Raw genomic sequence first — 25,989 nt, 5'->3', positions numbered from 1 at the left:
CTGCAAAGCAGCCACATGGTCAACACCGCACACTTTCACAAAACATTACTGTGTAGATGTGCAAACCAAGCAACAAGCTAGTGTGGGCCAGGCTGTACTAAAAACACTGTTCCAAACAACTGCAATAGATGCCGGTGGTCGCCGCTAGGGTTGGGTACTGCTATATAGTCTATGCACAGTGTATAATCTGCAGCTCATATGCCTCGAACGGAACATGCTACTTACCAGTATGCATCTGTTCTTGGCATGTAGAGCTGCAGATCTATACACGCCCACCCGCCTCCCCGGCTACCTGTATCCGTTCCAGTCTGTCTTATTTAGATACAACACACATGGGTTTCTTTACTATTATCACTACGCTCCATCTTTCCCTGCTGGCGAAAAACAATCTGAGGATGGAGCCGAAGCCCATGCGCAATACGAACCAAAGGAGGAGTCACCAACCTCGTGACTTCCAAAGACTTTCCAAGAGGAAAAACAAACTGCAAACATACGGGCCCAACACCAGATGGCGAGCTATGCACAGTGTATAGATCTGCAGCTCTACATGCCAAGAACAGATGCATACTGGTAAGTAGCATATTCCTTTTTTTATTAACCCCCCACCCTCCCAGCGCGACACCCTCTCCAACCCCCCTGCACCCAAGAGTCATGCTGGCTGCGATTGGTCGAGAGGAAGGTCTCAGGACCAGTCACTGAGCCACCACCATCATTCTTCATCCAAGTCATCGAGATCCCCAGGTAAGTCGAAGCACAATAAGAAGGTGAAGACGCAGTGCCACTCTTCGCCTTCTCCCCATCGGTCGGCTGATGCGACGCGGGACCCATAGTTTCGCCTCACTCCAGCTCCGTCTTCATAGCTTGCTCCAGATATGGTTTCAAGCTTCCCTTCCTTTCCTGGTGCTGGAGCATCCCTTGCCCGGCTTCGAGCTTTCTAGGAAGCGCGTCGCAGCATTTTTGGGCAGCCCGACTCCGCCGGCGTACCTTCGGGCCCCGCAGCCTCAGCTTGGGCCCCTGGGACTTCGATGCCGGCCTCTCTGGCTCCGGCACAAGAGGGCCCGAGGATCCAGGCCTGGATCCAGATCGACGTGGTTCGACCTCACAGCACCTTCCGTGGCACCAATGACAATGGCGATCCCCCGGCTGTGCCCCTGGCCGACGCCAATCCCAGCCTCACCCCCGACTTGAACGTGGCGCTGGACCGACGTCGCTCGATGTCAGAGCCAGCCCCGGAAGGCCCGTTTGTGCCTCAGTTCATCCCTGGTGTTCCCTTCAGGCTTACATGGCAACGAGAGAAGTGTGAGCAGGACTGGGAGGGGTCTGTGGACCCTCTAGCTGACCAACTTGAGGAGCCGGACTGGCGTGAGAACCTATGTGACGCCAGTGGTCTGGATACCTCCCCAGACCTTGGCATGCTTTCACCCCCTACCGTGGCTATGGATGAGGGAGCGTCATATGCAGTGGTGTTGCGTAAGGCAGCTGAGGCCCTGAGCCTGTAGCTTCCTACAGTGGCAGTCAGGACTAACCTCCTGACAGAGGTTCTTCAACCAGCCTCTTCTGAGCCCCTTCTGCCTTTCAATGAAGCCCCAACAGACGTCCTTCTGGGCACCTGGTCTAAGCCCAGCACAGGGGCTCCTGTGGACAGGATGATTGCCCGACACCACCCCCGGGCGACCCACTTTTCCTCTCCCAACACCTGACCCCCAAAAGCTTTGTGGTCCAAGCTTCATCCTCTAAGGGCGCATTCCCTACTGCTCCCCCAGATAGGGAATTCAAGAAGCTGGACCATCTTGGGAAGAAGATGTTTTCTTCTGCCAGCTTAGCGCTGCGGTCGGTGAAAACTGCATGCCTCTTGAGCCGTTATACCCATATAGTGTGGAATACAGTTACGCTAGTGCTGCCACAGTGCCCGGAGGCGGCCCGGGCCATTCTCACCCACGCAGTGGCAGAGGGTAGAGATGCAGCCAAATTCACCATCAGATGTAGGCTGGATACCGTCGACTCACTAGGCAGAACAGTTTCCACGTCAGTAGCCCTGAGGCGCTACACCTGGTTGAGGACGTCTTGTTTTTCTGGGGATGTCCAATCCACCTTACTGGACATGCCATTTGATGGCCGTTGCCTTTTTGGGGATAAGGCAGACTCGACGCTCGAGCGCTTCAAGGATTCTAGGGCTACGATCATATCCTTGGGCCTCGCAGCGACCTCTCGCTCAACGCAGTCTGCCTTTCTCGCCTTTCTTGGCTACGGAAGGGGTGCCCCACCACGTTCGTCCCCATCTAGCCACCGTTTCACGCAAACCGCCCAGCCTGTGCATGGCCACGGACATGGGACCCAGCAACATGGGTCTGGGGGCCAGCGGGTGGCCCATTCCATCCATAACCTCCCTGCAGCAGCCACCAAACCCTCCTAGTCCGACCTTTCAGTGCCACCAAAGGCCAGTGGGCGGCAGGATTCACCATCACCTCCTGCACTCGCTGGGGTTCACTTTCAACATGCTGAAGTCATACCCGACTCCCTCTCAGAAGCTCAGTTTCATTGGAGCGGTTCTGGTTATGGCGCAGTTTCGGGCTTATCCTCCCCAACAGCGAGTCCAGGATATTCAGGCTATGATAACAATGTTTCAGCCTCTGCCGGTGAGAATGACCCTGAGGCTGCTGGGACTCATGGCCTCCTGCATCCTGCTTGTGGATCATTCCTGGTGGCATATGTAGGCTCTGCAGTGGGACCTGAAGTTCCAGTGGGAGCAGCATCATGGCAATCTCTCCGACGTTGTCCAGATCTCGGAGAGGACTGCACGTCAATTGCAGTGGTGGTTAACGAACCAAGATTGGGTCAGCTGTAGATCCCTCTCCCTTCCCCAACCAGAGTTCACAGTGGTGACCGATGCGTCACTCCTGGGATGGGGTGGCCACCTGGGAGAGGCGGAGATCAGTGGGCTCTGGTCTCCGGCAGAGTCCGGCCTCCACATCAACATTTTGGAGCTCTGGACGATTCGTCTGGCACTGAAGGCATTCCTTCCCTCTATCGAAAGAAGAGTAGTGCAGCTGTTCACAGACAACACCACCGCCAAGTGGTTCTGCAACAAACTGGGTGGGGTGGGGTCGTGGACCCTATGTCAAGAGGCTCTTCACCTTTGGACATGGCTGGAACATCAGGGCATGTCTCTGGTGGTTCAACACCTGCCATGTTCTCTATATGGCAGGACGGATGAGCTCAGCTGTCGGAGAATGATGGATCATGGATGGCTTCTTCACTCAGAGGTGGTGCAAGGTCTCTTTCAGCAGTGGGGAGAGCCTTGGTTAGATCTGTTCGCCACCGAAGAGAACGCACAATGTCAGCAGCTCAGCTCGTTGGAATTTCCAAGGCACGCGACGTTTTTTGTATCGAGTGAAGCTCATGCCTCCTATACACCTTTCCGCTAGTTCCAATTCTGGCCCGAGTGCTGAAGAAGATCAAGCGTGACCGGGCCCAAGCCATTCTTGTGACTCTGGACTGGGCACAAAGAGTCTGATACCCAGAGCTCTTGAGCAGGGCCAGCGATCCTCCGATCGGAGTGCCTCTTTGGGAGGATCTTCTGTCGCTGCACCAGGGGACGGTCCTCAACCCGAACCTGTCCAGTCTCCACCTCCTTGCGTGGAGATTGAGCAGCAGCAGTTGACAGCTTTTAACCTTCCGCCCGAAGTCTGTAATGTCATCTTGCCAGCCAGGCGTCCCTCAGCCAAGTCTGTATACGCCTGTAGATGGAACAAGTTTGTGGCATGTTGCACAGCAAAGGCTGTGGATCCCCTTTCTGCCCCCCCAAGGTACTCTTGTTTACTCTGTCTATAGCTCAGCAGAGCCCTGCCCTGGGCACTCTTAAAGGCTACCTTTCGGCCATCCTAACCTTCTATCCTTTAGAAGGGGAGTGAAGACCTGGCTTTTTCAATAATCAGTAGCTCCTTTCGCACTTTCCCATCTGGCAATTAGTGCTGGGTTGTCCCTTTGCCGGGACAGCCATGCGCTTTACAAATTTCCTAACAGAACATATCTGCCTTGCCTTCTTGATCAGCCTTCTCTTTTCAAGTCCCCTATTGTAAAAGAAGACTGCCTTCCTTGTCGCCATCACCTCTGCTCGCAGAGTGATTGAGCTTCAAGCTCTGTCTTCAAAAACCTCCTTTTCTTGCTGTTCATCTGGACAAAGTAGTCCTTCGCACAAGGCCCTCTTTTCTTTCCAAAGTGGTTACCTCTTTCCACACAGGGCAGACCATCACTTTGCCCATCTTTCCCACCTCTGCACCCTTCCAAGGAGGAGGAGAGACTCCACCGTCTGGACCCAGGTGCTTTCTTTCTATCTTGACCGCACAAAAGATTTCCGGGTGGACGATCAACTCTTTGTTTGGGCGCCGGGAAAGGTTGAGCTGTACAAAAACGCACCATCTCTCGATGGGTTGTCCTATACATTAAAATCTGCGTGCTGACTCCACCAGGGCTACGGCAGCTTCTACTGCCTTGGGACGTGGAGTTACTCTCATTGACATCTGTAAGGCGGCCACATGGGCATCACTTCACACATTTACTAAACGTTATTGCCTAGACAGGAAAGTCCGAAGAGACGGCTATTTTGGCTGTTCTGTTCTCCAGGATTTTCTGGTCTGAACTTAGTTTGCAGACCCACTTCCGGGGTTGGCATTGCTGGGGTATCTATTGTAAGGTAAGGAATCTAGAACTAACAGTCTCTTTCAGATGAAGAAGATACTTACCTTTGATAACGATGTATCTGTAGGAGACATATGTTAGTTATATATTCATTACCACCCCACCCATCCTCCCCGTTCTGCAAACTGACTTCTAGGGATAGGGACTCCTTTCTAGGGCTCTAGTTATGTGCACCAGTGGTCAATGTCTTGCATGGCTCTGCGCTTCTGGCGTGGAAAGTCGTGTCAGAACTGACAGCGCGCAGGCACAGCGTCTAAATAGATATTGCAACATCATACCGGCGACCACGATGCGAAATACGGACTCTGAGTCGACCGACGCCACCTACAGACACACAGGGGCACTGCTAAGAGAAAAATTCTCCGGATCCAGTCTGACGCCTTGGGGTAATTCTATGGTAAAAAATCTATAACTAACGTATGTCTCTTACGGATGCATCGGTCCCGAAGGTAAGTAACTTGTTCATTAGGGTCAGCGTTGATTTTTTTTTTATCAAGGCCTTTTCACCACTTGTGAACTCAACTTCAGACAATGCCTCCTCTGATGTCTGTTTCATAGAGAAAGGAGATCAAGGGTCTTCTGCCAGGCGTTTTTCTTTCATTTTATCAGTCTTCTTGAAAAATATGCCATTCCAATGTGACTGACAATTTTTCTTACCCATCACTCCACAGTGAAACTGGTATTTTATCCAGTGCTCACTGTATTGTGCGGCATGCCAACGGTCCTAATGGGGCCTATTCTCCCAAGTCATGTGCTTCCATAGCCGCCAGCCAAGCTGAGCAGTATTTCCAGACGCAGGCTAAAGCAACTCTTCTTTCCCATCTTTCTCCGCTACTCAGCTCCTCAACCCACCGGTGGGATTATCGATACCAATGGGATTACTGTGAATGCAATGGTGTCCTTCCCCCTCCTCTCTTAACCACCCTCTGGCCATTCAAGTTCCTCTCACTACCCTACTTTCTCCTGGCAGACCTACATCTATACTTGCCACTACCGACTTAAGCTTTTCACAGCCAGCTTTCTAAATTCCCTGCTGAGATTCCTGCGCTTCCTGGTCCACTTGGTCACACCCGTGCTGTGGGTCACACTTTGGAATGAGCAGCCACACCCCCAACCCCAATTTTTTTTGTTTGTTCTGCTGACATGTGGCGTCCATACTGTTCATTGCCATCACCAAGTCATCGCCCCTGGTTTTTTGTCCTTGCACGGGTTGTCACCCAGGCTTATCACATTACACTGCATAAGTTCAGGGAATGGACTTTGTTGAGAGATATTAAGCAGAACCAGAACCAAGAGCACCTTAAATATTGCACAATACTGCTGTGAATTTTCCGTAGTCCATTTATATTTCATAGCGTGATTGTTTTGCTGTGTTTTGCATTGTTCGGTGATTTAGCGAACTATGCAGCAGATATTTAAAATTGTTAGTGAAGATTCTGAAAGTCCACATTTTCTGCGGAACTGTAAATCCCAGATTTTTCGTCAACAAATGTGCGTTCTCATGTGAATGAATGCTGGACCACTGCTATTTAATGTAAAGCAGCGTTACCTTTTTTGATGATGATAGAAATAGAAGGTGACGACATTGGTTGTTTTTGGAAACGGTCATCTTTTCACCATATTTCATCCAGAGATAGAGGTTCAGGCGCTTTTAAGTGGCTTAGCTCTTTTTACTCACAGTAAGTTCTTAAGAGGCTCGGCATACAGAACATGAAATGGGAATCACCCCGATGTTCTTGTTTGCTGTGTTCTTTTTTTTATTTTTTCTAAGCAGAAGCATAAGAAGAAAGACAACAATCGATAAAAACAGGGCATTTTAAGACACAATTTGATCAATATTCGAAAACAGTTGAATAAAATAGATACTATAAAGTGCATAATGGCATATTCCCAGCAAAGACCAGATTAAATGCAAATTAAAAAAAAATTCATACCACAATTTAGTACTAAAGTGCAATGCTAAAGTGCTTGGGTACATTCAGTGCAGATTTCCTTCATCAACCTTAACTACTCATCCTAAAGTAGAATATTAAAATGCATTTTTTCTCCCCCTTTTAAAAGTTTTTATTGTGTTTTAACCCCCTTGCATTTTTAGCAAGACTTTGTGGTTAAGTATAGGATTCCTCTTCCACCGTATTTTCTATTTTCGCCATATGTTTCCATATGGCAGTGAACCTTTCAATTGCACCTACTCTGTTTGCATAAGCTTCTTCGAATTTCCTTATGCGTTTCATCTTATTTCGCCACTCTACATAGGTAGGTATTTTAGAAAATCTCCAATTCTGTAATATCAGGGAGCGTGCTACTAGGGAAGTGATTGCTATAAATGTCTCCTCACTTCTTGTTGTTGTTAAGGTCCTCGTTTGTCTAATTCCAAAGAGGGCTACGTCGACTTCGGGAACTAGCCTCTTCTCGACAGCTAAGAAGATCCTTTACCAAAATTGAACTAGTCTTGGGCTCATAAAAAAAATATGCAGCCAATCACCCCTCCCTTCTGCGTGGCAACGGAAACATCTATTCTCCACTTTGGATAGATTTTATGGAGTGCTTTGGGTGTATAATAAGCCATCCTTCGATACAAAAAGACCATTCTTTTAAAATTAGAAGCTCTTAAGGCTTTGCTGCCTAACTGCGAAATGGCCTGCCAATCCCGATCTGAAAGCGTACATTGTGTCTCCTGAGTGACTTTTTCCAAAAATGTATTTACCAACATTGAATCTTGCTGGGAGCATAAGAGACGGTACCAATTTCCCACCCCTCTTAACTTTAACCCTAGTAAGGCGGTCACAAATTTAGTGGGACTGATACTTGAAGGAAGATTGAATCTATTTAAAAAATAGACAATCTATACATATTCAAAAAAATGAGGCTTGCACCTATCGCCACTTCTTTTTAACACATCTTGCCAAGTAATCACTCTATTTCCTATTGTAAAATGTCCCAACTCTTTAAGACCACAATTATACCAACTATTCAGATGGCAAGTCCTAATTTGAAGACCCAAACCTTTGCATTCACCTAATTTTATATAGTGGAACCCTGTAACACCTGCTTTCTTATAAAAAATCTGTAAACTATAAGAGTATTCCTGAAGAGTCTTATACCTAGTTTTTTTAGGGTGTTTTGCTGGTTTTAAAATACCGGGATATGTGAGCTAATTAATTGCACCATTTTATCCCCCAAAAATTATCTACTGATCCTTTCAAGTCGATTAAACGAATTGTCAAGTCTAAAATAGCAGCTTCATGATATGTCCTAATTTAAGGGGGTGCAACCCCCCCCTGGTTAATATCCAATTGAAGCACTGAGAGTTTAACCCTGGGTACCTTCTTCCTTCAGATAAACTTTCCGAAGATTGTTTCTAGTTCTTTAAAATAAATGTTGTTAATCTTTATAGGTATATTTGTAAAGAGAAAAACCTACAAGGGGAGAATTTACATTTGGGCCACACTGCCAATGAAAGTGAGGGGTAATAAAGACCAGTCATCTAGCAATTTTTTTTCCTTATTCCGCATGGCTTCATAATATAATTTATATAAATCCTTAGATTGATTGGAGACATAAATCCCGAGATAATGAATTGGACCGGCACTACAGGCTTGTTGTCTAATGGTTTCAGGAAGAAAATCACTCTCCGTAGTCATTTTTAAGATCTCTGTCTTATTTTGATTAATTTTGTACCCCCCAATCCGTTCAAACTGAGCAAATTCTGCTAGTACTTGCTCTATGTTCTGGTTCTCAGGTTTAAGATGAAGAATTATGTCATCCGCAAACAACTTTAAATTTGCAGAATTGGAGTTCTAATTATCAAATTATTGCGAATTTTAGTGGCCAAAGGTTTAATAATACCGGTAAACAAGACAGGTGATAACGGACACCCTTGTCTAGTCCCCGGTTTCACATTTATTGTCCCTGCTAGGTTAGTATTAATAAAAACCTGAGCCTTTGCCCCCTGATAAATATTCCACAGCATTTTGATGACCTGGGGGGGAACCCCATACCTAGCCAGACCATAAAAAAGCGCATCCCAATTAACCAGATCAAACGCTTTTTCTCCCTCTACCATCATGACAAGCGCAGGGGTTCGATGATTACTAAAAAAGTCGAGAGCCTGAACTAAAAACCCTGTATTGACCGACATTAACCTCCCTGCAATAAACCTTGTCTGATCTCTATGTATCACTTTTTGTGCTAATTGGATAAAATGCTGTGCCCAGATTTTCATTAAATGTTATAGTCTGTGTTAAGTAGACTAATCGGCCTATAGGCAGGAATGTCCTTGGGATTTTTCCCTTTTTTCACAAAGCTCACAATAATGGATTCTTTGAAAGTGGTAGGAATATAACCACCTGCCTTTACATAATTAAAAAGCTTGGTCAAAAAGGGTGTTAATACCTTAGCAAAAACCTTCTAGAATTCAGTTGGTATCCCATCATTCCCACAGGCTTTTGCTCCCGCCATAGTATCCAGGACTGCCATGATTTTCTACTCCTGAAATATTCTGTTGAAGTTTCTCGACCTGGGTATTTGACAGGAGCGGGAGATTTACTCCCTCAAAATAGTGCTGTATTGCCTCTTGGCTGACCTCGTACTTAATAGCATAAAGCTGGTCATAATGCTCCACAAAAACGTGAGCAATCCTCTCCTTATCGGTCACCGTAGCTCTAGTCCTGGGATCGATCAGCTCTGTAACTAAAGCCGCTTCCTGTTTAGCCTTAGTTGACCAGGCTAATAATTTGCCAACCGTTTGGCTTTCTTCATATGTTCGCTGTAAGAATATCCTGGAGCTGTTGATCTCTTCCAGCAAAAAAAGTCTCTTAATTCTTTTTTTGCTTTTTCAAGAAAACTTACAGCTAGCCCCTCACCCTGAAAGGAGACATTCTTGTGCATTAGGGCAATATCAACTGCCCGTTGGAGTTTGGCTATATGATTCCTTCTTTTGCTAGATTGATTGCCCATAAAAGCAATCATTTGCCCCCGGACTGAAGCCTTAAAGCCCCCCCCATACTGAAAAAAACACCTGCAGTTCCCTCATTGACCCTAAAAAATTCCTGTATTCAGTCCCTTGTATCTGCAACCCATTGTTGATTTGAGAGGAGACGATCCATCTGCCACCTGGATCTTGTCCTCCTCTCCCCTTCGATTTCTAAGTCTAACTTAACCCAGGAATGGTCTGAGAAAGAGTTGGCCACTATTTCTGACCTAGTATGTTTCAGGGAACGAGAGATTAGGAAGAAATCAATACGAGAAGCCGTTCGAAATGGACGGGAATAGCAAGTATATGAAAGTATTTCCTGATGGACTTTTCGCTACGGATCGATTAACTGATAGTTTTGCATTATCATATCTAAAAAATGTTTAGTCTTAGGTTTTTTTTTTTTTTTTTTTTTTTTGAAAAACCTTTATTTGTGCATAATAAAAGAACAAATACGGGCCTACAACCATCAGGCCGGCCACAATACAGTTAAGCACTGAGACAAACATTACATCCCCTGTGCATCAATAGTCAAGATTAGCGACGATTCTGGAGTTATACACTGGAGAGAACCTTGACACCAGGGGAAGGAGAAATGAAGGTTAATTTTAAGGTTTTCAAAATAATTTTATCGAGGAAAAAGTCAGTAGAGGATAGAACCAAGGAGATTCGAGTCCGCAAAATGGCTTCACCATACAGGAGAGCAGCAGCATCATTAAAACGGCCATAGAAAATCTCAGACAGTGAGGCGATGCAGTTAGATAACAGGATAATCACATGAGTAAATACGCACCCCTGCTAAGCCGCCCCCACTCATTCACCCCACATCCGGACCCCGAATCGAAACAAGTATAGCGCAGAGACATGAAAGAAAGAGGCCCATAGAACTAAAGAGAAACAGTGAATTACCCCCCCACCCTACACCAATGCGGAGGCTACGGCCTACCCCCCCCCCCCAGCATAGTGCCTGTCGCCCAATGAACCCGAAATATAGACAAGAGAGAAGTAGGAATAGAGTAAAGAAAATAAGAAAACAAAGAAGAAAGAAAGCGGGGAGGAGCCCACGTAGCCTCGGAGCGCCCGAAACCACCGGCCAGCCACGCCTCCACACACTGAAACCCCACTACACCCAAAGGCAGTAGCGTGTCGATAACATGTCATAACAGTTTAAATGAAGGCAGACAGGTCGCGATGAGCGCGCACAACATATGCAAACAGTTCCAGTCCCAGTCCAGCCCGTCCGTGAAACCATGGTGATATAAATCAATCTAGCCCTGGCCCGATCGCGGGCTTAAGATTAGACCAGCCCCCTCATGAAGGCCCCGCTGCCCGTGCTGACAAAGACAATATGGCCGCTTGGAAGAAGATGGAGAAGTAGAGTCACAAAATGGCCGCAGATCATCTATTAAGGTCCCCTTGCACACCATATAAAATCCAGACCTGGCCTGTAAAGTACAGGAGTTCCATATAAAAGAAGCCGTAGGCCACCGTGAACGGTTCCTCGAGGACGTCAGGTGTCGCCCCGCTGGATACTCTTGCGAACGCGGTGAAGCGGGCAACAACAAAGCAGGCAGCAATGAACTGGGAAACAAAGTGTCCGCAATTGAGCAGGAGAGCGATTGATCCTGGGTGCCGGGAAAGCCAGATGCAGACACCAGTGTAGCACAGTTATACACAGTCGTTGCGTCCCCGCAGGAGGACAAAAGCACTGGCAGACCCACGTCTTGTTGATCACAAACGGGGCGCTCACGACCCGCAGCCGACAGTATGGAGTCGAACCGCGCACTCAGCGTTTGCAAGCCAACACACAATTGCAGACGAAAGTCCCGCAGGGCAGCCAGAACGGTGCCGCATGTTAGCGGAAGCTGCGCCCCCACATCGGCAGCAATCCGGGACGGCACTGGGGAGCTGGAGTCTGGTGGAGGGAGGGCGCAGCGGGCGAGACCGGAGCATAACCCCCCAGCAGCGAGCAGGCAATCAACGCCATGTTTGTACCGCTGAACGGTACCGTGGCCAGGGGGGGGTCGTAACAAGGAGGCAATTCCCCTCAGGTCTGCGCCGCAACAGGTGAAAGCCAACAGTCGCTTCCCCTCCCTCGGGCTCTCTTTGCAGCCGACTAGGCAATGGAAGAAGGGGGTCTGCAGCCTTCCACAGCACGGTCAACAGAGCGGGGCAGGCGACCCGCCACACCGGGGCTTACCCTACAGCTCCAGCCCGTCAGGTGCAGGGTGCAGGAGGTGTCCGGGCGTCTCTCCCCCGGCCCCTCTGGCGACCGTCCGTAGTGTGAGGCAGGATCGGGATCGCGGGGCTCAGGTTTGCGCCAGCGGGTCCGGTGACTGCGGAGCTTCCAGGGGGCCGGCCGAGGCCACAATAGAGAAGGGGTCCGGTGTGGAGAACAAAGGCACCAAGAACTCCGGCATCCGGGCGGACTAAGACTCCGGGAAAGCGGCGGCGCGGTCAGCGCGTCGTCGCACACGTTGCACCTCGAAAATCGGCGAGGATAGGGATCAGGATGATAGTCCGAGGCCAAGGGCCGACGGAGCCGGGCGCTCAAGCGTCTACTCCGGTCGCCATCTTGGCTCCTCCCTAGTCTTAGGTTTTAATTGTTTCTTATTTTTGTTGGCGGTATCCTTTATCAGATCTTGAATATAATTAAAATCCCCTCCAAAAATAATTTGCCCTGAATATCCTCTAAGTAATTCATTCATCTTTATCACGGATGAAGGATCATCCATAGTTGGGCCATAATAGTTAACAAAATTTAACGTTTCCCTATTCAACTTGACCATGACCCATAACCATCATAAGTGAGGATCCCTCTTGAAGAAACTCCCAGTCCAGACGCCGACAGAAATATATAGCTACCCCTCTCTGCCAACCCTGGAGAGGCAAAGAACACTTTTGAAAAAGCTCTCGGGACAAAACGTTTAGGTGAATTTGATTTCAAATGCGTTTCCTGGAAAAAAAGAACCTGTGGTGCAAATGAGGCCAACCATCTTCTTAACCCTCCAATTTTTGTTTGTTCAAAATTCCATTGACATTAACCGAAATATTTAGACATTTATTGCCCATCTCTAAAAACATATTTAAGTCAAGACCCTGTTTTCCTTTCGCCTCACCACTGTGCTTCTGCTTTTTTTTAATACGATGCACCCTCCATCGCCCTCCCTTGAACCCGTCCTCCCCTTCCCAAGAGATGTAGCAGAACCCGCAAACCACATCTCAACCTCCACTAGTGCTCTGTGGGGTGCCTTGGTACTGCACCCTGCGTGACCCACCAGCATAGCAGTCTGACCTTCTATTCTATTTTATTTTCCAGTGGAGATTTCGCTCAGCAGGTCCTGTGCTTCCTCTATGTTAGTGAACATGTGAAACTTCCCTTTTATTAGTACGCATAGCTTCGATTGCTGAGCTGTTGAGTCCTGCGCGCCCTGAGCCTTAAAAAGATAGAGCATTTTGACAAACTCTTTGCGCCTGCATGCAGCTGCTACCGACTTGTCCATAAAAATCCAGAAGCTAGAGAGTTCATTAATTGCAAATTGCCTCTGTTGGATTGCCTTAGTTAGAATCTTTTCTTTGATACAATAATCTGCGAAGTTAATAAAAATTGTACGTGCAATCTTTGAATTTGGTAATGGGTGAGCGGGGACTCGAAGAGCCCTAGTTATGGTATGGTCTCCAGTAAATTCAGGCAAAACATTTTTCTTAATGAAAGTCTCGACCCATTGAAGTGGTTGGGACCCGTCACTCCCCTCTGGCACCCGAACTATACGTAGATTTGCTCGCCGGGAATGATTTTCGAGTTCCTCGAGCTTGTTATCCAGGGCAACCTTTACCTTTTTTGCTTCGCTCACTCTCTGATGCATCCTAGTCATTTGATCTTCCAGATGTGCAATCCTAGACTCCGCTTCTTGTATTCTAACTGGGAGCCCGGCCACTGCTTCCTCAATTTTTCCTAGGCGCTGGTGAAGGGTGGTTATTTAGTGCACTTGAGAAATCTTCATTTCTCTTATTCCTTCTAAAATGAGATTCACCATAATCTTTATATCCATTTGATGAGTGCTATCTTTTTCTGGAGCTTGTTCCTGTGGATTATATTGAGCTTTCTCATCTTTCTTCCGGTTGTCGACTTGCGGTCCTGGAACTTCCCATCCTCCTTTATCTGGCGACTGAGGCTGGAACTGTGACTGACTCTAACTCTGCATTGCTTGTTGTGGCAAACTTAAATCTTGTGATGCTACCTGGAGTTGGGCCTGCGTCTGGGGCGGAAAATCCATCAGGGTACTCTTTACCTTGAAAAGGGAAGCCATTAACGCCTCTTCTTCTGGAGTTGTTGGATGGCAAGAGGGTAATTGCTCATTTTGGATAGGGCTGTCTAATGCATCCTCTGTGAACCCACCCAGGAGTTCTTGTGGCTATACTGGTGCTTTTCCCGGTGTAGACTGCGATGCTTTTCCTTTCAAAAATAATGAGAAGTCTTTAACATTTTTTGCTCCTTCCCACTAGGGAGTTGCATTCAGGGCCTGTTCTGTCTCGGATCTTCTTTGCTCTTCCGGGCCTCCCCCCTTCCCTTCTCTGCACCTAGATCTTTCATTCTCAAATCCTGCTGGAGTTCTGGCAGATCTTCTTCCAAGTTTTCAAATCTTGAATTTATGCCCGCTCGCTTTAAATAATAATTGGCTTTAGCTGCGGCTGATAGAGGCCAATCGTGTTTTGGCTTAAAGTCCTGCTGCAGAGTCCACTTTTGCCGTTAGATGCAATTGTGTTAAATGTTTTCCCATCTTTATTTTTCCACCGTATCTGGGAATCTCTCTCGGCTATTGTACTTCTAGCAGCCTCCCAAGTCGAGCCTTATGTTCAAAATGCCTTACCCAGTTGGGTCCGCACTTGTGTTGCCAGGGAAAAAAATGTTTGGCTTTTCTGAGCCTGGTCCTTTTTCTAAACAAGCAAACATCAGAAAAAAAACAGACCCCGGCACCTCCAGCACAGTCAACCAGGTGGCAGCCCTTCCCTATTAGCAGTGCCTTTCCTGCTCTCCCTGAAAATACAGAGCTTAGTAGGCTCACCTTCACAGCTAAACGATCTTATCCAGTCAATGCAGGCTTAAGGGTATTCCTGAAAAAGCAGCTGACCTGTGCACTCCTCAGCTCTCCTCTTTCTCAAAGCTGTCCATCTCCCAGACTGCAGACTTCAGGACCCAGCCAGCGACGACAGCAGCCACAAAGCCTCCACAAAAGCACAAACAAGGCGAAAGTTCGGCAGTCAACAACTCTCTGCATTTCAGTCCAAATTCACCTCCCTTCACCCTTCTGATGAAGACTGGATGTGGCAGAAAATGATTCAGAAATTGCACTTACTCTTCCAGTAAATGTCACCTTCCAGAGCCACACTTGTGTGTCTGTATCCCATGCGAGAGGCAGTCAGCAACTCTCCCCACACGCCGAAGACATGGCCCAGGACCAGCACCCCATCACAATAGGGTCAGTCAAATCAACCGCAGCCGCAATCTTCAATGGGGATAAGGAAACGACGCCAGTCACCACCACCGTCTCCTTCGTCCACCCCACGCTCAGGTCAGTGTGAACTCCATTTCAAGGGGAGGGGTGAACGATCACCTGCGGCTACGCATAAGCGGGAATCGCCGTAGCCATCGCCTTTTGCCGCCATTACGCTGTTTGCTGTGTTCTGTTATGCAACACATGGTTATGACCTCTGTGACCAACCAGTATTTTCCTAATCTGGATGAAGTCTGTGGAGTAGCCTTCAGACAAAGGTACAGCTGGTGCTCAGTGAGTTCATTATCCACCACTATGCCAAATTGATACTGTATAATATACCCGAAGGCATATGTGGGCCTCTTAACATTGATTCCTTTGCATGTTTTTGCGAATGCACATATTAATTGAAGCAGACCGGCTAACCTAGTGAAATTCTGTAACCGTTTCAAGAGGCCCTTTCTGCCCAGCCGGCTAATGTGAACTTTGCTGTTGGCTCTGACATTCTAAAAAAGTTATAAGGCATTCCCAAATCTTCCATCCATCTTGAGGCATTGCACGAACACTTTACATACTTTTGATATACCTATGTGACCACAGTGATCGCAACTGCACCCCCCAGAGGTTTCAGACCTCCTTTCTGAAAGCTCACTAACTCACAGGTGTTTGTAGCTTATACATGACACACAGAAATTGTTTATTTCATTTCACTCATTGTTATCCGTGAGACTGCTTTTCCTGGACATAAGGTGAGTGAGGAGATGCAAGGTTTGCATAATCCAAATAATAGATTAGCTAGTTAATAGTGAAACCCCGAAGCAACGTTTCCACTTGGCTTCTCCGAAAGAAGTTAAGGCTTTGATGGATCTAACTTCTGGCAAAAATAGCAAACTTAGTTTAATCGGTAGACCTTTACTGCATCCCATAAATTATATTGCAACACTATTTTTTTTGCATCCGTACCTTCATCATAACACTAAACCACAAATATAGGTTAACATGAAAGGTAAATGCATTTTATTTGCTTTTATTACATTTATAAAGCACCTACACCTAAACACTGTACAGAGCAACATTTACACAAAAGTGTTGAAAACGAATTAGTGGAAATGACAAAGTTATTAACCAATTCTTAGCAGAACTAAAAACTGCAGGGGAATCATGAAAAGATTTTAATGAAAGGGAGGCGAGTACAACCAAAGGCAACAAATTGTGAAGCCTTAGAATAAGAAGGTAAATTATTTGAATCTAGACAGGGTACATGGAGGAGAGGTGCGACCAGCCTGAATTGAGGGGCGAAGTGTAAAGGACGAGATGGAATACATCGCTAAACCGCAGAGGAAAAACAGTGAGGGGCTAGATCTTGGACACATTTAAGTGGAGTACAAAGGAAGTGAAACTGAAGCAGAAATGTGAATGGAAGCCAGAGAAGATGTAAGGGACGAGGACTGAGACACAGTTGGAAGAGAAGTCAAAGAGCAGAGGTAAGGACTGAGTTTAGAGGTGCGAGGGAATAGGCAGGAAGGGCAAACAGTAGTGAAAAAGAGTAACCAAAATGGCAGAAAATGACAATAAATATGTGAATTGTGTTGACCTTAAAGGGCAGAAAAGATTTCATCTTATGACCATTGTAGCACTCCTAATGGCAAGACCAGTAAACGGTAGGTGATATTGAAAGGAAACGTGAGAGTGAAATCAAGTGTGCCGTTAAGATTATGGGTGAAGAAGAGAGAGGGGATTGGGGATAAAGATAGATGAAGGCAGCAAGGAGAAATGATAGGAATCAGTAGGGTAGAAGTAGATTTTGGTGGAATGCATGCAAAGGCAAACAATACTTGGAGGGAAACTTTCATGAGTAGATGAAGCGAAAGAGGAGAAAGTGATGAATTGCTGTGAATCATTGGTGTAGAACATCACAAAAAAAGGTAAGAGGCCTGATACAGTGTAGGTAAGATCAGAAAGATGGAAATAGAACCAAGACAAAGCTGTGCCAGCGATGCCTAAGAAAAACAGGGCGGACAGCAGAATGAAGAGGTCCGCTATATCAAATGCAGGGGCCAAGACTAGGAAAATATGAAAAGCAGAAAGATTGGTATGGTGAGTGGGGTGGAGGTGTTTTGAAATGGCAAGAAACAAGGTGTCTTTGTTGAATAAGCCGGCTGAAAACCTGATTACAGAGGAAGAATCAGGCAATGGAAGTCCAGAAAAAGAGAAAGCTAATAATGATCAGTGCATTCCAGAAATGTAAAAAAAATGGGAGAAGCTTACTACATTGGCAATTGGAGAGTCCTGAAGGATCAATAGAGTTTTTTGATTAGAACCAAAATGACCGAATGTTTGAAGAAAAGGTAGAAGGGAGCTGTATGCATGAGAGATGTTAAAGAGAGAGTATAGAAAGGGGAGAAGATGATAGACCTTGGAATCAGGAGCAAGGTCAAAGGTAGCCACCATATGATTGGCTAGTTGAAAAAGAAAACAGGGTCTGAGTCAAAAACGGGAGAAATTGAGAAAAGTGTAAAAGTCATGAAAATCAGAGGCTCGGAGTGAGGAATGAGAGGAGAGAGATCACGAAGAAGTGTGTCACGCAATAGATTAACAGTGGATGGGGCTCAAGGCTGGCTTATGATAAAGGTCAATATTCGAAGCCTAATTGTAACTTTTAGATCTGGTCGGCTAACCAGAAGTTTTAATTTGTGATCAGTTACATCTGCAATTATGGCTGTGAGTGCCAGATCTTTTAGTAGCTGCTGCAGACCATGTAAAGGGAAATGTTTCAGGGTCGAAGAATCCATTAAAATAGCCTCTGTTCACTCGGGTGGCGAGGGAGCAGTGTAAGGGCAAAGCGACTTAGCAGTAATCCGGTTCAAGAGAATGTTATGTTATGTTATGTTATGTTAATAACTTTTATTAGGCGCACAGCTGCCCCAGCGAAGGGGCGTCCTGGCGCCTGATCAGGTACACAACACAACAGGTCAAGGCTAAGAAAAGGGGAAATCAAATAGCAGAGGAAAACAAATGTGTTTTAATGGCGCGTCTAAAAAAAGTCAAGCTATTTAGGGCGCGAATATGTAAAGGAAGGGAATTCCATAGAGCTTGCAGGGTTATGTATAGGATGCGGGGAGAAAGTACAGGGCAGGGAAGAAGTGTACGCCATCAAAGGAGACCATGACAAATGATAGAGTCCTGTGATGTATGTTGACTTATATTTAATATATTTCTCCTACAGCATATAACAGTGGCTGTTTCTGTTCTGTTTCTCCTTACTCCTTATATTAGCTGTTTGAGTTTAGCCTCCCCCATGCTTAATCTTTCTCCACGCATGTATTCAACACTACGTTTGGCACTGTCATACAATGCGAATTGCTCTTGTCATGGTAGAACACATTAAACTAACGTTTGCCTATAAGTGGTACTTATGCTTAAAATGCAGACCAGGACAGTCCACCATATTACATGTGCTAATTGCATGGTGTAACTCTTGAGAATTCTGTTGTAGTGCCTTCACTTTCATGCTTGCCTTTGGCTCCTGCCTGAATGTCTGGCACTGGTGGTCAAATAATACTTGAATGCAGCGTACTTATTGGACAGTGCTACAATAACGTTTTATATGTAGTTGGTGGATATTCCCTTACTGCAGCTTTGGTGTATGGTTTTTCAGATCCCCACAATAATTGATATTTTGATTTTTTTTTTTTTTTAAGCAATTGCTGCTCTCTCTGAAGAAGGTTTTTTAATGGCCATATGTCACAATCTGTTGCCCTCTTGTGGTTATTTGTGGAGGCATTATGGGCATGGTAACAGCTCTCTGTGAAATATGTAGTGACACATCAGAGATTTTCATTTTCAGGTCACACCTCAATGACACGACCCAAGTCTCTACTGGTGTCTTCTCCTTCCACCAAACTGCTAACCTTGGAAGAGGCTCAAGCGAGGACCCAGGCTCAGATCAACTCTCCAGTAGCAGCAGACAGCAAGTACATCGAAGTGGGGGAAGGACCATCTGCTCTTCAGGGGAAGTTTCACACCGTCATCGACTTCCCTTCTGAGAGGTACCAGCAACACATTTACAGGATAACATTGCCAGCGAAACACATGCTGAACCCTCACTTCCGACTGCAAATAGTGGAGATTTCAAATGACAGTGAAGCATGTGTTTGTGCCAAAGCTCCCTTTGACGACTTGTCAAAAAGACCCAGTCAAAGGGAAATTGGCAGGGTGGCTCAATTCCTCTGCAGCAGTATATACAATGTGTTATTACAATGCCTCTCAATTCATTGATACTTTGATAATCAGATTCAATATCTACTTGTAGCTTAACAGTTTTAAATACTTTCTAAATTCAATACCAATCCGTTGTGTCCATCTATCTCAATTGCTTATTGCCGCATAAGGCATTTTTGTCTGCGGGTCTGGTGATCATAGTAGGACACTTTTATACAACTGGGCAAGGCAAAAAAGCAGGCGGCAGATTTTTGTTTGTCTGTGAGCATAGAGTGCACCCTACTTGGGTTGTGAATCATTCCAAAATGGCCACCTGTACCCATGCTCAGACAGACTAGTTTAAAAAAAATTGCCCAGATACCTGGTTATATGGCTACTTGCCTTGGGGCATTCTAGTCTTGATAGAGAGCAACAATCTTCTGATGGGAGCAGCCATGCTCTAACATGTATTCTCTTGCAGCGCGCACAATCTTGTTTGGCATGATGTCTAAGGACTACTGATTCAACTGTTCCAGGAGACACTCTTTTTCGTTAAAAGAGTGATACGCTTTAGTCTGCTAAATAACACTGACAAATAATCTATACTGAAAAAGTTAAAAGGAGTGGCATGTACATTTCATTGTAATTAAAAACAATGTGGCAATAGACAAGTGTAAGTAGAATCTCACAAGGGCAGCACTTACTATTAATCAGAGGGCTGAAGAGTTAGGTTGGGTATAGGAGGTTATGGAGTGCTAGGAGCATTTCTTAAGTGAGTTGAAAGGAAAAATCTCTTATCATTTTGGTTGTCCACCTACATGTAGTTAGTTATGAAAATGGCATTCAGGAGTGCCATACTTTTGTCTTGAATACAGAATATTAGCGCTGTAGTTGTTCATTAGAACTGTGGTGTTGCTGCAGTTGATTAGTAGGGAGTTAACAGACCGACGCCTGCTGGTGTTGGGAGTATATGTTTGACTCATCATGTCCGCATGTTTTACTGAAATGGATGCGGTAGAGAACTAACCATCATTTCTATGATAAAAGAAGCCCCTCATGCCTTCTTTACTGCCATGTCCACTGTAGGAAATGATTTCAGTTTTATAGCTTTGCTTTTATCAAAATGTCAGCTCTGTCTCCCACTCTAGCTGTAAAAAGCAGTCGCGCCTCTCTCCTTCTCGCCCTTGGTATTCTGGTGCATTAAGAGAGCTCAAATTGGGCTGTAAGAAACTGGAACACCTGTGGCTCCTGGAGTATTCGCCATCAGCGAAATCTGCCTTGCGTAAAGCTCAAAACAATTACTACGCGGCCATCAAATTGGCTAAAAGTAGTTTCTATGCAGAGAGATCTTCTCCATTGTTAGAAGCTTTCTGACACCCTGTGCCGAACAAGCGGCCTCCCCCACTTCACTTCAATGATGTGAGAAGCTTTTCTCCTTCTTTATTGGGAAAATACAAGCTATCCAAGACAGCGAGATGAAGAGCCTTCAGGGATTTGATGTCTCCCACCATCTGCCTTAAACCCCCCCGCTTTCATTGTCGCCCACATGCTCCGGTTTTTCTCCTGCTACTGGGTCAGATATACTGGCTATTCTTAATACTCTTAAGTCAGGCTCACCTTCTGACCCATGTCCTGTCAGAGTACTGGCAGGAGTAGCTGAGGTCGTCTACCCGGAAGTAACATCAATTATTAATCTGTCTCTGTATACGGCGCGGGTTCCTCTGCAATGGAAGCAGGCTAAATTATTGCCGCTCCTAAAGAAGCCCTCATTGGATCCGCTACAAGCGGCTAACTATCGTCCCATCTCTCTTCTTCCAGCCCTGTCCAAGGTCTGCGAAAAAGTTGTCTTCCGTCAGCTGGATGCTTTTGTTGAAAACTCCAGTGCCCTACATCCGGCTCAATCCGGATTTATGAAATGTTATAGCACTGAGACGGCTCTAGTGGAAATGGCAGAATCAATCAGGGAGTGCCAGGACGCGGGCGGCAGGGCGGCTCTGGTTTTACTGGATCTCTTGGCTGCCTTTGATACGGTACCCCACCATCTTCTACTCACTCGCCTGGCTAACATCGGCATCGCAGGCTCTGTCCTGGATTGGCTGAAATCTTTTTTGGAAGATCGCTCCCAGCAGGTCTGGTCACCTCTGTTTTCCTCAACTGCTAGGAAAGTGTCTACGGGAGTTCCTCAAGGATCCACCTTGAGCCCATTACTCTTTAACATCTATCTGACACCCCTTATTTACCTGGCAGAGGAGCTGGGGGCAAAAATAATTGCCTACGCCGATGACATCCAGCTCCTATTTACTTGGAAAGATGGCGACCTGACGACTTCTCGGGTGCAGAACTGCCTTTCCTCTGTGTTTCAGTGGCTGGCACGTGCCCAACTGAAGGGCAATGAGGATAAGTCGGAGGTGCTGCTATATGGCACTTTTCCACCTGCCTTCCATGAAAATATGTGGCCGCATGACTTCCCTCGCCCTAAGTCAGTGTGTGCGCCTGCTAAGAACCTAGGAATATGGTTCGGCGACGACCTTCGCTTTGTGGTGCAAGTCAAGAAACTCACTGGTGTCTGCTTTGGCACGCTTAAATCTCTTAGAAGGTTCTTTCCCCTTCTTCCTAGCCATGCCAAGGAAACACTTATTCTCTCCCGCTTGGACTATGCCAACGCCCTCTATTGTGGCATCCCTGGCTATTTGCTAAGCAAACTACAAACGATTCAAAACGCCACAGCCAAACTTCTATTTACCATCTCTAGAAGATCTAGCGTGAGACAGCATCTGCGTGACTTGCACTGGCTTCCAGTGGCCCAAAGAGTGCAATTTAAAGTTCTTACGGTGGCTCACAGAGCTCTGCATGGTATGGGCCCTCTATACATCAGGAAGCGGTTCAGCTTTTATGTCCCTAACAGAGCATTACGATCAGCCACCCAACACTGGATGACCATTCCCCGCTCCCGACTGGGAGGTCAGTCCATCTCTGTCAAAACTGCTCTGGCTTGGAATTCTCGTCCTCGAGAAATTCGGAGTATTCAGGAGTCTGGACCCTTCAAGAAACGACTTAAAACGTTTCTTTTTAATTAGCTGACCTTTGCATCCCTCCCTCTTAGGTTTTCTGATAACTGCTCGCGCCAGGACACTCTTAAGTAATTGAGCGCGTTATAAAACCCTTTATAACATAACATAACATAACAAAATAATGTTCAGGTGCATCACACTTTTGTCATAAATTCAAAACCTTAGCACTCTAGTTGCTCATTAGAATTCTGTGGTAAAGCGTGGCAGATCAGTAGGGAGTTAGCTGGCAGCCTCCTGCTAGTGTTGAAGGTACATGTTAAAGCCTGCTTGTCAGAATGTTGTACTGAAATGGTCGAAGGACATATTTAAATACTCAGCGTTACAACAAACAAATGATGGACGGAATGCTGACAATGCATACATTCTCCCCCAGTCAAGAGATCTGGGTTAAATCCATCGTTCTTTTGCCCACTACACCACCCCAGTTTAGACATGGCCATATGCAAATCAGTCTTGACCCTGTGCCTCATGGGAACAGTCCAGCCCGAACTGCCAAGCCATGTCTTCCCTGGACCGGAATCAAGCATCCTAGGACCGGTTTCTGGCTTTCAGCCGTCCTCAGCCAGGATAGCTTGACTCCAGTGGCGTAGTGAGCACGGGTCCCACGTCTGGGAATACCCATCCCACTTAGGGCGAAAAGCGTTACAACAAACAAATGATGGACGGAATGCTGACAATGCATACATTCTCCCCCAGTCAAGAGATCGGGGTTAAATCCATCGTTCTTTTGCCCACTACACCACCCCAGTTTAGACATGGCCATATGCAAATCAGTCTTGACCCTGTGCCTCATGGGAACAGTCCAGCCCGAACTGCCAAGCCATGTCTTCCCTGGACCGGAATCAAGCATCCTAGGACCGGTTTCTGGCTATCAGCCGTCCTCAGCCAGGATAGCTTGACTCCAGTGGCGTAGTGAGCACGGGTCCCACGTCTGGGAATACCCATCCCACTTAGGGCGAAAAGCGTTACAACAAACAAATGATGGACGGAATGCTGACAATGCATACATTCTCCCCCAGTCAAGAGATCTGGGTTAAATCCATCGTTCTTTTGCCCACTACACCACCCCAGTTTAGACATGGCCATATGCAAATCAGTCTTGACCCTGTGCCTCATGGGAACAGTCCAGCCCGAACTGCCAAGCCATGTCTTCCCTGGACCGGAATCAAGCATCCTAGGACCGGTTTCTGGCTATCAGCCGTCCTCAGCCAGGATAGCTTGACTCCAGTGGCGTAGTGAGCACGGGTCCCACGTCTGGGAATACCCATCCCACTTAGGGCGAAAAGCGTTACAACAAACAAATGATGGACGGAATGCTGACAATGCATACATTCTCCCCCAGTCAAGAGATCTGGGTTAAATCCATCGTTCTTTTGCCCACTACACCACCCCAGTTTAGACATGGCCATATGCAAATCAGTCTTGACCCTGTGCCTCATGGGAACAGTCCAGCCCGAACTGCCAAGCCATGTCTTCCCTGGACCGGAATCAAGCATCCTAGGACCGGTTTCTGGCTATCAGCCGTCCTCAGCCAGGATAGCTTGACTCCAGTGGCGTAGTGAGCACGGGTCCCACGTCTGGGAATACCCATCCCACTTAGGGCGAAAAGCGTTACAACAAACAAATGATGGACGGAATGCTGACAATGCATACATTCTCCCCCAGTCAAGAGATCTGGGTTAAATCCATCGTTCTTTTGCCCACTACACCACCCCAGTTTAGACATGGCCATATGCAAATCAGTCTTGACCCTGTGCCTCATGGGAACAGTCCAGCCCGAACTGCCAAGCCATGTCTTCCCTGGACCGGAATCAAGCATCCTAGGACCGGTTTCTGGCTATCAGCCGTCCTCAGCCAGGATAGCTTGACTCCAGTGGCGTAGTGAGCACGGGTCCCACGTCTGGGAATACCCATCCCACTTAGGGCGAAAAGCGTTACAACAAACAAATGTTGGACGGAATGCTGACAATGCATACATTCTCCCCCAGTCAAGAGATCTGGGTTAAATCCATCGTTCGTTTGCCCACTACACCACCCCAGTTTAGACATGGCCATATGCAAATCAGTCTTGACCCTGTGCCTCATGGGAACAGTCCAGCCCGAACTGCCAAGCCATGTCTTCCCTGGACCGGAATCAAGCATCCTAGGACCGGTTTCTGGCTATCAGCCGTCCTCAGCCAGGATAGCTTGACTCCAGTGGCGTAGTGAGCACGGGTCCCCACGTCTGGGAATACCCATCCCACTTAGGGCGAAAAGCGTTACAACAAACAAACTGGAATGGCATGGTGAGCAAAAAAACGATGGATTTAGGCCCAGATCTCTGTACTGGGGTGAATGTATGACATTGTTCTGCATTCTGTCCATCAATTGTTATTTTTGCATTTGTCACCCCGAGTGGGAAGGGTATGCTCAGACGTGAGTCCCTTGCTCTCCATGCCACTGGAATCAGGCTATCCTGGCTGATGAGGGCTGAAAGCCCGAAACCGGTCCTAGGATGCTTGTTTCCAGTCCAGGGAGGACCTGGCTTGGCAGTTCGGGCTGGACTGTTCCCATGGGACACAGGGTCAAGACTGATTTGCATATGGCTGGGTTCAAACTGGAATGGCATGGTGAGCAAAAAAACGATGGATTTAGGCCCAGATCTCTGTACTGGGGTGAATGTATGACATTGTTCTGCATTCTGTCCATCAATTGTTATTTTTGCATTTGTCACCCCGAGTGGGAAGGGTATGCTCAGACGTGAGTCCCTTGCTCTCCATGCCACTGGAATCAGGCTATCCTGGCTGATGAGGGCTGAAAGCCCGAAACCGGTCCTAGGATGCTTGTTTCCAGTCCAGGGAGGACCTGGCTTGGCAGTTCGGGCTGGACTGTTCCCATGGGGCACAGGGTCAAGACTGATTTGCATATGGCTGGGTTCAAACTGGAATGGCATGGTGAGCAAAAAAACGATGGATTTAGGCCCAGATCTCTGTACTGGGGTGAATGTATGACATTGTTCTGCATTCTGTCCATCAATTGTTATTTTTGCATATTTAAATACTCAGGCAAAATGTTTCCTCATTTTAGCTTTCTAAAGCTCTAACCATAATTTCTAAGACAAAACGACCCAGGCTCATTTTGTTCATTGCTAAAGGAAATACTTCAAGATTGCTTCAGGTGTGCGACAGTTTTGTCATAAATACAGAATGTTAGCTCTCTAGTTGTACGTTAAAATGCAGAGGGAGGCTGCAGTTGATCCCCACGCAGTTAACTGACAGGTTGCTGATGGTTTTGAAAGAACACGTTTCAGTCTGCATGTCAAAATGTTTTACTGACATGGATAAGAAAGTTATTTGAGAACTCAGAAAAAGTGTCGTTGTTTTTGCTTTATAGAGCACTAACCATAATTTTAATGACAATGACCCTCCTCATTTTATAAATTTCTAAAGGAAATTCTTCATGATAGCTTCAGGTGTGCCACTTTTGTGTCATAAATACAGCATGGTAGTGCTCTAGTTGTTCATTAGAACTCTATGAGAAGCTACAGTAGAACACTGTGAAAACAACTGAA

General features: G+C 46.6%; 1 protein-coding gene across 7 annotated transcripts in view; it reads left to right on the top strand.

The window, feature by feature from the left end:
• Positions 1–25,989, top strand: part of ARHGAP32 (Rho GTPase activating protein 32) — a 1,461,643-nt gene that overhangs the window by 1,313,888 nt on the left and 121,766 nt on the right. For all 7 annotated transcript variants that reach the window (XM_085647194.1, XM_085647195.1, XM_085647193.1 and 4 more), the window contains one exon: positions 19,016–19,217. In XM_085647194.1, the coding sequence (XP_085503320.1) occupies positions 19,016–19,217 (202 nt within the window). The remainder of the gene's footprint in view (positions 1–19,015; positions 19,218–25,989) is intronic.

This window comes from Triturus cristatus, chromosome 3_2 (genome assembly GCF_964204655.1).
Source record: "Triturus cristatus chromosome 3_2, aTriCri1.1, whole genome shotgun sequence".
In the NCBI taxonomy this organism is placed as follows: Eukaryota; Metazoa; Chordata; class Amphibia; order Caudata; family Salamandridae; genus Triturus; species Triturus cristatus.
The sequence above is the reverse complement of the archived record's forward strand: the minus strand, read 5'-3'. Positions and strand labels throughout refer to the sequence as shown.